Raw genomic sequence first — 12294 nt, 5'->3', positions numbered from 1 at the left:
AGGAAAAGAAGCGCGGCCTAGCCTCGTGGGTCCCGTCTGCGGAGTGATGGGGTGGGGTGGGGTCACCGCCGCACACACGCCAGGCCCTCCCATGTGCCAGGCCTGGCGTTCCCCCTGCCCTCCGGCACGTCGCGATCCCGTGATGGAGCGCCCCGCACGCCCAGGGTAGAGGGGCCTCGGCGTCTCGGCCGGTGTGGCCTGCGGCCCGCGGGGCGTTGGCAGGGCCTCGGCGGGGCGGCGGCCCGGCGGCCGGGAGGTGGGTGTGAGCCCGTGGAGGAGGCGCAGCCTGGGCAGCAGCAGTTCTTCGGGAGGCCTGGAGTGCCCCGCGCCTCAGCCCCGCGGGCCCGGCCCGGATTCCCTGTCACCGCCCGCCCCAGCCTCCGTCCTGGCCCCATGGGGTGCTTGTGTGTTCGCTGGCCACTGGTTCTGGGGAGCAGCCGGAGGTGCAGCACACACACTGATCATCACGCTGCCTGCACCTGGCGATGTCTTCCGGGCCACACCGCGTTCGCATCCATCTATCCATCCATCCACGTGCCTTTCCATCCGTCCAGCCACCTGTCCATCTGTCCACCCATCCATCTGTCCACCTGTCCATCTGTCCATCCATCTACCTGTCTGTCCATTTGTCCACTCATCTGTCCATTTGTCCATTCATCTAGCCACCTGTCCATCCATCTGCCCGTCCGTCTGTCCATCCATCCATCCACCCACTCATCCATCTGTCCATCCATCCATCTGTCCACTCATCTGTTCAACTGTCTATCCACCCATCTACTTGTCCATCTTTTCTCCCATCCACCCATCCACCCATCCATCCATCCATCCATCCATCCATCCATCCATCCATCCATCCGTCTATCCAGTGCACACTTGTCCTTTACACGAGTTTCTCTCATGCTCCTCTCCCCATGCCACACACTTTATTTCTTGCTCGTAGGAGCCGTACCCCATGGAGGCCCCTCCTTACCCTCCTTGCAGACGGGCACACAGACACCTGCGGCATAGACACTGAGAGGGTGGCAAGGGGGCCCGTGGTGGGTGGTCAGTCAGGGTGGTCAGCAGGCTGCCCAAAGAGGCGACATCTGAGTGGCCCTGTGCTGTGATCCTGAGCAGAAGCCCTGGGGTCAGGGCCGGCCGGGGCTGACCCGGGCCAGGCAGACTAGCCAGTACCTGGCACAGACTGCAGCCAGATACTGTGCAGCTTGCATTTGGGGCAGAGGTTCTTTTATCTTGGCGTGCTGACACACGGGTGTGCTGTCAGTGGCACTGACCAAATGCTGAAGAGCTGTCAGACGGGGGTCTGTGGTTGGCCTTGGCTTTTGAGGCGGGTGTGTGAGTGTGCTTTATACGAGGAGAAACTGAGGCTCCCTGTGCCCTTTCTTGCTGCTCTGTGGGGACTGGGCTTGTCGGTCACTAGAATCCCCTACCATGTGGCTATCTGGGCCTCCTCAGGCCCTTGAGTGGGGGGGTGTCTTTGGTATCCCTCGGGGTCCCCTGTCCTGCTTGGAGCAGAGCTGCTGGTCTTGGCCAAGGCCCAGGAGGACAGGGGGTAGTTTATTGAGGATGTAGTTAGGATCTTTGTCTATTATTTGTTTATTATGTATCCATCTTGTCTAGCTCTCTGTCATCTATTATTTACCCATCCATCATCTATATCTATCTACCATCCCGGTATCATCTATATTTCCATGTGTCTGTGTATTTCTCTCTCTCATCTGTCAACTTATCCATTCTCATCTGTCCATCATTTGTCTATCTACCTACCTGTTTCTCCCTCCAACCCCTCCATCCATATACCCACCACCAGAGTCAGCACCTGCGCCCTGGGGCTGCTGCATAGCCCCTGAGAACCTCAGTCTTCCTTTCCATACAGAGGAATTGGAGGAAAGAGGTGGGAATGGCAGGGACTCTCCCTGAATTTCAGATCCCAAGCTGCGGCAGGTAGCTGCTGTCTATGCGGGTGGGGAGGGGGGCGCCCCGCCCTGCCCTCCCACCCTCTGTCCTGGCCTCTCCCACGCCCGTGTCCCCTCCTGGGGCCCTGGCTGGCCTGGGAAAAGCAAAGCTGGGGAAACCTCCTCGCTGGGCCGCCCTCCCGGCCACACCGCCTTGTGCATTCTCTCACTTCTCTGCATTGTTTTCTGGCTCCCCAAACACAATTCATCCCCAGCCAAGGGGGCACCCCACAGCCGCCAGCCTGGGGACAATTGTTTCTGAAAATAGAAAGGAAAAAGTTGACCGAGAGGGAAAAAAACAAAACCTCTTAAAAGTCATTGTCTTCAGATGTCAAGTGTCAGCCAGCAGGGAGAAGGCGGCATTCCACCCACTGCCCCGCCCTGCCTGGCCGCAGCCCCGTGGTGCCTGGGTCCCCTTTGTCCTGCCACTGGCGGGAAATGCCACCCAGGGTGGCCGTTCCAAGCCCCTCGCCTGGTGGCTTTGGACTTTTTCCCCCGGGCACCAGCTGCGCTGCCCTGCAGGCGTGGGGTGGGACTTGGGCGGCACCCAGCCCCTTTGTGCTCCCGAGGTGGGTGCTCTGGGTTTGGGCTCTGTGTGTCCGGATGCCCAGCTGGGCTTCCGTGGGCTCCCATCAGGGAAGTTCTGTGGGCTTCACTCTGGGCGCAGAGCTGCACCCCCAACGCCGCCCTTCAACCTAAAGACCCTTCCCCCATCCCCGAGAGACTCCAGGGCCGTGGACAACAGTGCCGTATGGTGTCCCCATCCTTCCCGGAGGATGCAGCTCCCTGGACCCAGGTCTGTGGTCCCATGCTTAGTGGTACCAGGGTGCAGCAGCCTCTGCTAAGGTGACTTTGCCCCCAGGGGACCCTAGGCAAGGTTCGGAGGTGGGCTGCTCTCTTCCCCACAGCCCATGACCCCAATCTTTGGGGTTGAAGGAAAGCTGAGTGGCCCACAGGAGTGAGGAGAAGGGTTGTGAGGGGAAGAGCTTGAGAGCAGGCCATAGGCTGTCCTTGATAATGGCGAGGAGAGATTCTAGCAGCGTATGGAGGTGGAAGATCGGTGCTCCGTTAGTGATGTCTGCCTGGGCTACAGCAGAGCGTGAGATGGTAGAAGGCCTATAGGCCAAGCCTGTGGAAGATCGGCGCTCCATTAGTGATGTCTGCCTGGGCTGCAGCAGGGTGTGAGATGGCAGAAGGCCTATAGGCTAAGCCTGTGGAAGATCGGTGCTCCGTTAGTGATGTCTGCCTGGGCTACAGCAGGGCGTGAGATGGCAGAAGGCCTATAGGCCAAGCCTGTGGAAGATCGGCGCTCCGTTAGTGATGTCTGCCTGGGCTACAGCAGGGCGTGAGATGGCAGAAGGCCTATAGGCTAAGCCTGTGTCTCACAAAGGATGCAACCCATTGCGGCCATTGTGTGTGCTAGGTTGGGAAATGGAGGAGCTCCTGCCTGGGTGAAGCCGGAGGCGACCTCTGGGCTCCAGCCCCCACTGCCTCCTGGAGACTCCAGGCCTTCATCCGTTTTCCTGAGATAGTCACTGGGGATCCACCTCCACACTGAGGCTGGGATTCTCTGGGCTCACAGGCCGGGCTACACATGCCTTAGGCCCGCAGCGTGAGACAGAGTCGAGCTCTGAATCTGGGGGGCTTTGTGAGCCTGGGGAGGGGTCCCTGGAGGGGGGGGACTCCCCTCCCCTCCTCCTTCTCGCTCCTCCCATCAGTTCAGCCTCCTCCGTGGGGGGGGGGGCGAGGGGGGACTGGTGGGCAGTGTTTGCTGGGATGCCTCAGGGCTTCGTCCTGGGCACCGGGACACCACGGTGGCCTGAGGCAGGAAAGGCTCAGGCCTGGCGGAGGCGGAGTGCTGGGGCGGTGGAGCTCGTTCGTTGTAGAAATTGGGAAAAAGAAATGGAAGAAAGGAGAAGATAAAAAGGCCTTGCAGTTTCGCTGTCAGGTTAGGTTCAGTGGCCTGTGATCAAAGGCAGGACTTCCCAGCGCTGGACTTCCTTTCCTTCCGGGAGGTTCCAGGCAGCTCCCTCCGCTGTCTTTAGGAACCCAAGCCCCTGCTGTATTGCTGCTGTATTGCACCTGGCTACTCACCTCACGGGGCAAGATGGCTGCTTGGCTTCCAGGCCCCTCTCAGCAGAAGAGATCCCTGCTTGTTCCCTCTGCGGGCGCTGGTGGACAGCACCTAGCCTCGAGCCTCCGTTCCTTCCCTCCGGGCCTGAGCCCAGTCACGTGGTCATACCTGGAGCAGTGGGGGGGAAAGAGGAGGAGGGCCTCTCCCTCCCTGTCTCTCTTCCAGGCTTGTGTAGAGACTGTGGGCTTTTAGGGATGGGGGGCGGCAATCGTGGGTCTTGAGCTTGGGGTCTGGGCGCTGTACCACAGGTCGTGTGCTCAAGGCTAGCATTCTACCAACTTTGAGCCACAGAGCCACGGGTTGGTTTTCTGGGGGTTAATTGGCGATAGGAATCTCACAGACTTCCCTGCCCGGGCTGGCTTTGAACCAGGATCCTCAGATCTCAGCCACCTGAGTAGGATTACAGGTGCGAGCCACCAGTACCTGACTTTGTGTGTGTGTGTGTGTGTGTGTGTGTGTGTGCGCGCGCGTGTGCACCAGTTGCCAGTACGGGGGCTAGAATTCAGGGCCATGGGTCCTCGCTTAGCTTTTTCATATTCAAGGCTGGCCTTCTACCACTTGGGGCATGCTTCCAGTCCAGCTTTTGGCTGGTTCATTGGCTATAAGAGCCTCAGATTTGTCCACCCAGATTGGCTTCAGGTCTCTGTCCTCGGATCTCAGCCAGCCCACTTGGAGGAGGTAGCTTCCTGGCTTCTAAATGTCATTGTAGTTAATGAGCCAGGAGCGGGGTGTGGCCCTGAGGGGATGGACGGGAGGTTTATTGAGGGGCGTGCAGGGACCCCAGGGTCATTTCAAGCCCTCTGTGCAGCTGGAGGCCATAGGCACAAAGCTCTTGGTAGCACACAGGCCCAGGTATGCTGGGCACAGCGGGGCGGGGCTTTAGTCCCCGGCCGCCCCGGGGCTCTAACCAGAGGCCTGCCTGCCTGCCTGCTCCTGACCTGGGGTCCCTAGGCGAGGCCTCTTCCCTCTTTGTCCTTGGTTTGTGGGGCGCCCCGCCCCGTCCCCTGGCCCTCTCAGGTTTCACCATATGTCGTGTCAGCGCCCCCAGCAGGGCGGGTTGTCCCGGGGGACCGCCGGCCCCTCGCCCGCCCGGCAGATCGGATTGCCGGGACGCAGAGCTTTCCCCCGGCTTCTCGTCCTCTGGGAGAGGCCCCGGGGTCCCCGGCAGATGGCTGCTCCCCGGCGCCCCGGGGGCAGCTGCTGCCTGATTTGAAGGCGCTGCCGGCTGTGGTCCCCGAGGTCTCAGACGCCGGTGCTGGGCGTCAGGGATGCCAGCCGGGTGGTGGCGAGGCCCGGGGTCTCCCACCCCTACCCTGGCCTGGCTGTGTGGTGTCGGTTCCGGGCCCGGGACTCTGGCGGATGCCGCCGCCCTGGCCCTCGCGCCTGTGTCCCAAGGGCGTTGGGGTGCGTGTGAGGATGGGTTGGAGCCCCGCGGGCCCGGCGGGGCAGAGGCTGGGCACGCGGCCCCGTCCCGGCGCTCCGTCCCCGTCACAAGCTGCTGCCCATCGCCGCGCCCGCTTGCTCGCAGCTTCTCCCTGGGTGGCCCGAGCCTGCCATTGTCCCCCGCACAATGGCGGTGGCCCAGCTCGTGAGAAGAAAGCAGGACAGGAAGCCCCATCTAGGTCAGCCAGTGGCGCACCGCTTGCTTCCTGCCCTCCCCTGGCTGGCGGCTGCTTGGGCGAGGCTGCCTTTGTCTTCCTGGCTGGGGGCTGGAGACGGCTTCCTGTCCACATCTCCTGCAAGGGGGCGGGGGCAGAGTCCAGGCCCCTGCCATGCGTCAGGCCCTGTGCCGGGCCTTCCTTGGATCCTTGAGTCCTACTGTGTGCACAGGGCAGAACACCCCGTTAGCAGGAATGGCTTGTGCAAAGGTCCTGGGGCAGGAGTAGGTTTGTTTGGCGAGGGGGAGGAATCTACAGGAGAGTGTGGCCTTAGATTAGTAAGGTGCGGGCATGCTGGAAAGTGAGGTCTTAAGAGTTTAGTAAGGATAAGGCCACAGGCCTAGGGGCTGGGGAAGGATCTGTGTGGTTTTTATTAAATGCATTGTGGAGGTTTTTTTTGTTTGGTTTTGATTTGTCGTGGGCCTTGAACTCGGGGCCTGGGTGCTGTCTCCGAGCTCTTTTGCTCAAGGCTAGCGCTCTACCACTTTGAGCCACGCACAGCGCCCCTTCTGGTTTTCTGGCGGTTCATTGGAGATACAAGTCTCAGGGACTTTTCCGCGCGGGCTGGCTTTGAACCACGCTTCTCAGGTCTCAGCCGCCTAAGTAGCTAGGATTGCTGGCGTGAGCCGCCCGTCCTCCCCCCCCTCCCCCCCCCCCTTGGGTGGTAACTGGGGTTTGATGCGCTTACTCGGTTTGCTTTCTTGGCTGGCGGTGCTCCACGGCTTGAGCCGTGTCCCCGGCTCTGCTTTTTGCTGGCTGGCTGGGGATGGAGCCTGGAGGGGCCGGCATGACGGGCGTGAGCCGTCGGAGCCACGGATGCGGCCGGTTCCTTCCCCAGGGGCATCTGCGGACCCTGCGGTGGCGTCTCCCACAGGCAGAGGGGAGGAGTGGGTGGGAGGACCCGCGCGGGGGGGGGGAGGGGGGCTGCGGCAGGGAGAGGGGGGGGCGCAGCCCGGGGAGGTTGAGGCGGAGGAGCACTGGGACCCCAGGGTGGTGGGTTTGTTCCTTGGGATCTAGGTCAGGAGAACCAATGGTGGGGCATCCGCTGCCAAAGATGGGGTTCACTGTGGGGACCCGGCGGTGGCTGCGTGGGGATTGGGGGGGGCGCGTCGTGGCCCCCCCGTGCTGCGTGGCCCTCCTCAGGCAGCTTCCGTGCCCGGGGTGGGGTTGGTGGCGGCCGTGGCGGTGGCGACGGGAGAGGATTCGTAACCGTCGCTGGGGTCAGCCCCTCCGGCCTCCCCCTGCTCTGTCCGGCGCCGACCCCTCCGGCTCCCTGCCACGAGAGCTCTGCAGACACGCGTGGGGGACAGGACAGGCTGTGGATTGTCTGTGGCAGGTGCCCCCCGCTACCACCCCCTCCCCCCCACGGAACCATGGCTCCGGGGGCCGGTGGCTGCGGCAGCTCCCGGGCCTGTCCCCAGGTTAACCCTGGCTGGTGAGCTAGGCCGGGGCCACCATGGGCAGCCGGCCTCAGTTTCCCTTCACTGCTGCTGCTCGTCCAAGCGCGGCCCCCCTTTCTCTGGTCTCCCCGCTCTTCCGCTCCGGCCGCCCTGGCCGCGAGGCCCCTCTCCGGCGCTCGGCCGGGCCGGGGGGGCGCTCATCTGTCACCCCACGCTGGGAGGTTGGGGCAGGAAGGGCAGGCAGGTGCGTGCTCGTGGCTCCTCGCCGTCGCCGCGGCTCTGCTCAGTCGCTCCCACGCCGCCGCGTTTCAGGACGCCCAGGAACGGCGGCCGGGCGGGGGGGGGGGGGAGCTGCCGATCCCGGAGGGAGGAGCAGGGACCCGCGGGGCCTGCGCCGGGCTGCTCTCTGTACCGTGCTCGGGACTGAACCCGGGGCCTCACAGGTGCTAAGCCAGCACCCCACCGCCTGAGCCAGGCCTCCCGTGCTTGTGCTTTTAAGATGGGGTCTCCTGCTAAGGTGCGGTGGCTGGCCTCAAGCCACGGTCCTCTCAGGTCAGCCTCTAGCTGGACCGTCCCCGCCACAGAGCGAGGTGGGATTGGAGGGGATACAGGAGAGAGACCCTCCCCCCCGCCCCGTGCCTTTGACATTGGAAGAAATACTTGGGCTCTGTGCGCGCATGCGTGTGTGCGTTGGTCCTGGGGGCTAGAAGCCGGGGACCCGGGTACCGTCCCTGAGCGTTTGTGCTTGAGGCGAGCGCCCCGCCCGAGCTCGTTGGGGGTCAGCGTCCCAGGGACTTGACCGCCGGAGCTCAGCCTTCTGAGCAGCCCGGCCCGCACGTGGGAGCCACTGGCAGCCGGCTTGCGCTTCGCCCTGCGGCCACGTGGATACGCCGACGTTGAGGGGGGGATGGGCTGTGGCCTCTGGGGGACTCAGGAGGCGAAGGGTGCAGGGCCCCCCCAGCCCCCCACGGACCGCCCGAGCCCTCCCGTGACTTCACCTCTGCTCCTCCTCTTCTTCCCCCCGCCAGGCCTTCCTGCAGCGCATCCGGCAGAATGTGGCCGACTCCGTGGACAAGGGCCTCACGGAGGAGAACGTCAAGGTAGGCCCTGCCCCTCTCGGGGCCATCCCCGTCGCTCTGTGGGCCGTGCTCCTCTCTCTCGTGAGATGCCCGGGCGTGGTGCCCGCTGGCCGCAGCGGCCTCTGTCCTGGGAGCCCCAGGCCCAGCGTGGCCACCATCTGCCCCCCTCCCCCACCCCCCCGCCGCCCCGTCCAGCTCCCGTCCGGGAGCTGGTGGAAAATCCCTCCCCACGTGGCCTGGGAGCCCGGCACCCTCAGCTGCCCCCTGCCCTGGCGCTGGGCATCGAGCGTCACTGCGGGTCTCAGGAGTCACCGGGCCGGGCTCCTCCTCGGCCCCGGCGCTGGGGGTGTGGGGGAGGATCAATGGGGCTTCTGTGCGGCAGCCAGCCTCGCTCTGCAGCCCGGCTCTCCGAGCCGCCTCGCGGTCCCCGGGCTCCGGAGGGCCTGGCCCCAAGGGGAGATGGGAGGACGGGGCGGGGCTGCGGGGGGGGGGGGCCGGGCGGCACCCCCACATCTGGGTGTTCAGGACAGGGACCTGGCCCGCCGTGATTCCGAGCTTGCTATTTTTATTTATTTATTTGTTTTTGCATAGACAAATGGGCCCAGGCTGGAGAAGGGAGCTGGCGGAGGGCGGTCACTGGTCCCGGGGATGGCGTGTGTGCAAGCATGCACGTGTGTGCATGTGTGTGTGCGTGCGCACGGCTTCCAGACAGCACGCTATCCCCAGAACGCATCCCCTCCCGTGGGATCGCTGTCTCCTCCAGGGCAGGGCCGTGGTCTCTCCCCTGCTGCCCCCTCTGGGTTTCCCCAGTGCAAAGTAGGTGCTCAGTAAACACGGAGTGGGAGGTAGGGCCCCAGCATTCGATTGCGTTTCGTCTTTGAGCCAGCACCTTACTTCTTCAAAAGTGAAAAATAAAAAAAAAAAAAACACGCCCTTGTTAAAAGGAGAGGGAATCTGTGCGGCGTCAAGAGCACCGGAAGTGAAACCTCCGGTTCCTCACCCCGTCAGCGCCCTGCGGTGACCAGCCTGTATCGTAGCCAGAATTCTCTGTGCCTCCAGGATAGATGGAAGCGGTCTCTTCTGGTGTTGATTTACACCTATGCTCCATGGGACCCCCGTTTATACTGCAGGCCACTAGATAGGTAGAAAGATAGATAGATAGGTGGATGGATACATTGGAACCTGCCACTCCTTTGACAGGCTGCATAGTAGTCCACTGTGGAGTGTTTAAGTCGATGAATTCACTAGTCCCTGCAGGTGGACATTTGGCTGTTTGCAGTTTCTGTTACTGCAGAGCAGGCTAGCTTTCCTCACCCCCAAATTTGTGACAGCCCCAAGTGTCCCCACACCCGGCTGAGTGTCTCGTTGGAGATGACCGGCCGAAAGGCTGGCTTCCGGGACGTAGCATTGCTGGTCGCCCAGCGGCGAGGACTCTGGCTGGACACAGTCGTGGTGTCTGGGTGTGGCGTGGTGGCGTGGGTGGCGTGGGTGGCGTGGCCTCGGGTTAGCTCCATTCTCCCGGCCAGGGTGGGGGCTACTCCGGAGGCTGGGGTTGAGGTGTGATGATCATGGTTAGAATGCAGCCAGCTTGGGCAAAGAAACTCTGTGGAGCTCAGATCTCTATAAAGAGCCGGAAGTGGAGCCGTGGGTCACGTGGTGATCCAGCCGGCCAGTGCTACGGTCCCTGCAGGTCCCTCCCCCACCCCCATATGTTCTCCAAGCCCCTCCCCTCACTCCAGCATGGGCTAGGCGACGTGATCGGAGCCCAGCACAGGGCACGGGGGGGGGGGGGGTGGGGGGGGTGGGCGCTGTGGTTCCCGCAGTCCCCTGGCCTGGCAGGGGCTGGGACAGGAGGGGGTGCCCTGGTCAGCACTGGGCGTGGGTGTGCCCTGCTCGGCTCTGCCCTCCCAGCCGGTGAGCCCCCACGGAACCCGTTCCTCGTTCCCCCAGATCCTGTTCTCCAACATCGAAGACATCCTGGAGGTGCACAAGGACTTCCTGGCCGCCCTGGAGTACTGCCTGCGCCCGGAGCCGCAGTCCCAGCACGAGCTCGGGAACGTCTTCCTGAAGTTTGTGAGTAGGACCCCTGGCGCCGCGGGACATGGGGCCCCTCCCTTCCCCCTCGCGCTCCCCCCCCACCTCCATGGCCGCCCTGGACCCCCAGGGCCTCTCTGGCCCGGTGGTGGGTGGTCACCTGCGCACTGCCAGGCCCTGACCCCCACCCTGTGGTCTTCATGCGGAGCGCGGCTTCCCGCAGGATGGCTACGTCCCGGCCTGCCGACCTCCTGCCCCAGGGGTTCCTGGGGGACTGGCTTCTCCAGGTCCTCCCCTCCCCTCCCCTCCCCGCCCCACAGGCCAGCAAAAGGAGGAAGGTCAAGCCCAAGCTCACAGCTAGACAAGTGGCAGAACTTGGCTGAGCTAGCTCACTGGCTCCCGCTTGTAACCCTAGCTACTTAGGAGGCTGAGATCTGAGGTGCATGGTTTGAAGCCAGCCAGGCAAGGAAGTCTGTGAAACTCCTATCACCAGTTAGCCACTAAAAAGCCTTAAGTGGAGCCATAGCCCAAGGGGTTGTGTACCAGCCCTGAGGAAGAAAGCCTGAGACGAGGGCCCAGAATGCGTGTGTGTGTGTGTGTGTGTGCGCGCGCGTGTGCGTGCGCGTGCGTGCACCCCCCACCCCCACACCTGGGCGTCCCATATTTCATCCACGCCCTTGGTGTTACTGGTTTATTCCTGTGCAGGCAGAGCCATTGAGGATGTAGGTCATGTAGCAGGGAAGCGTGTACGCACACACATACACTGGGTGTCATGGAAGCATGTACACACACGCACGCACACACACACACACATCCTGGGCATCCCGCACTTCATCTGTGCCACTGCGGACGTAGGCACACATAGCAGAGAAGGGAGCAGTGGCGTTGGAGATGGCCAGAGCCCGTGTTCTTCTGTCACAGAAGTCCTCTAAGATCCAACGATGGAACTGGGCAGGGTCGCTGCCCTCCAGCCCGGGCCGGGCCACCCTTCCTCGGCGGGAGGTTCTGGGGGTGGATGGCTCCGAATTTGTCATGTGCTCCCATCTCTGAACCCTTGAGCTGATGGCAGCAACTGAGAACACTGGTGTGAATCAGTGCTCGTAACGAAGACAAACCACCCGTTCATCTGAGCCGTGGAAGCTTCGCCCTGAGCTCCGCGGGCGGGGCGGCGAGTCACCGGCTGGGGTTCGGAGCTGCAGCTGGGGGCCGCGTGTGGAAGCCTGTCCGAGTGGGGCGGGCCCCGGGCTGTGCACGGTGGCAGCGAGGGGCTGGGCCTTGGTCCTCACGGTGCCCCGGCGGAGGGCGTGGGGACAGCGGCACAAGCCAGCCCCAGGGGGCCGCGTCCTGTGCTGGGGGCCGCGCCACCTGCTTTCCAGACAGCAGCGGCTCAGGAGCCTGCCCGGTTCCCGGTTCACAGACGAGCATGCCGGGGCCTGCAGAGGTTAAGTGACGGCGCAGCGCTGCGAGGCTAGAAAGCATCGGGCTGGGGTTAGGACCGAGACCAGATGGCTCTGCACCTGTTTCCCCTAAAACAAACGCAAGCACCTCCGGATTGCTGGGCTCCAGGCCCTCAGGACAGGGTGCCGAGTGTAACAGACTCATTCATCTCCCGTGGCCGGGAGGCTCCCAGGCGGGAGGCCAGGGGTGAGTGGGGACTGTGGCGCGTGTAAGACGCTGACCGAGTCAGGGCCGACTGTCCTGGTGCCTGAAGAGCAGCCAGTAAAGCCAGTGAGGGCTGTGGGAGGGGGGTTCTGCTCTGCGGGGGGTAGGAAGCTGTGGGGTTCCAGCACAGGAGCAGCACAGGGAAGTTCTATTCCAGCCCATCTTCTGTAGCCCAGTGATGATGGGAGCCCTCCCCCTACTCCCCCCCCTGCCCGGTCCCTCCCCTCCCCCTTCCTCCCGCTCACAGTCTTCCTGGCTGTGGTGTGGAGTAGACAGTCACCCCGGCCCCGTGCCACCCGCTGGGGCCTCCTGACAAACCCCGATACCCCTGGGGGTCTCTAGCTGCCCCACCCCCCATCCTCCTGACAATCC

General features: G+C 63.4%; 1 protein-coding gene across 1 annotated transcript in view; it reads left to right on the top strand.

Moving 5' to 3' along the window:
• The window catches only part of Prex1 (phosphatidylinositol-3,4,5-trisphosphate dependent Rac exchange factor 1), a 90124-nt gene that overhangs the window by 22226 nt on the left and 55604 nt on the right, over positions 1 to 12294 (top strand). The window contains 2 exon segments of the mRNA XM_048349590.1: positions 8176 to 8247; positions 10177 to 10299. Coding sequence (XP_048205547.1) covers positions 8176 to 8247; positions 10177 to 10299 — 195 coding nt within the window.

This window comes from Perognathus longimembris, chromosome 6 (genome assembly GCF_023159225.1).
Source record: "Perognathus longimembris pacificus isolate PPM17 chromosome 6, ASM2315922v1, whole genome shotgun sequence".
Lineage (NCBI taxonomy): Eukaryota > Metazoa > Chordata > Mammalia > Rodentia > Heteromyidae > Perognathus > Perognathus longimembris.
The sequence above is the reverse complement of the archived record's forward strand: the minus strand, read 5'-3'. Positions and strand labels throughout refer to the sequence as shown.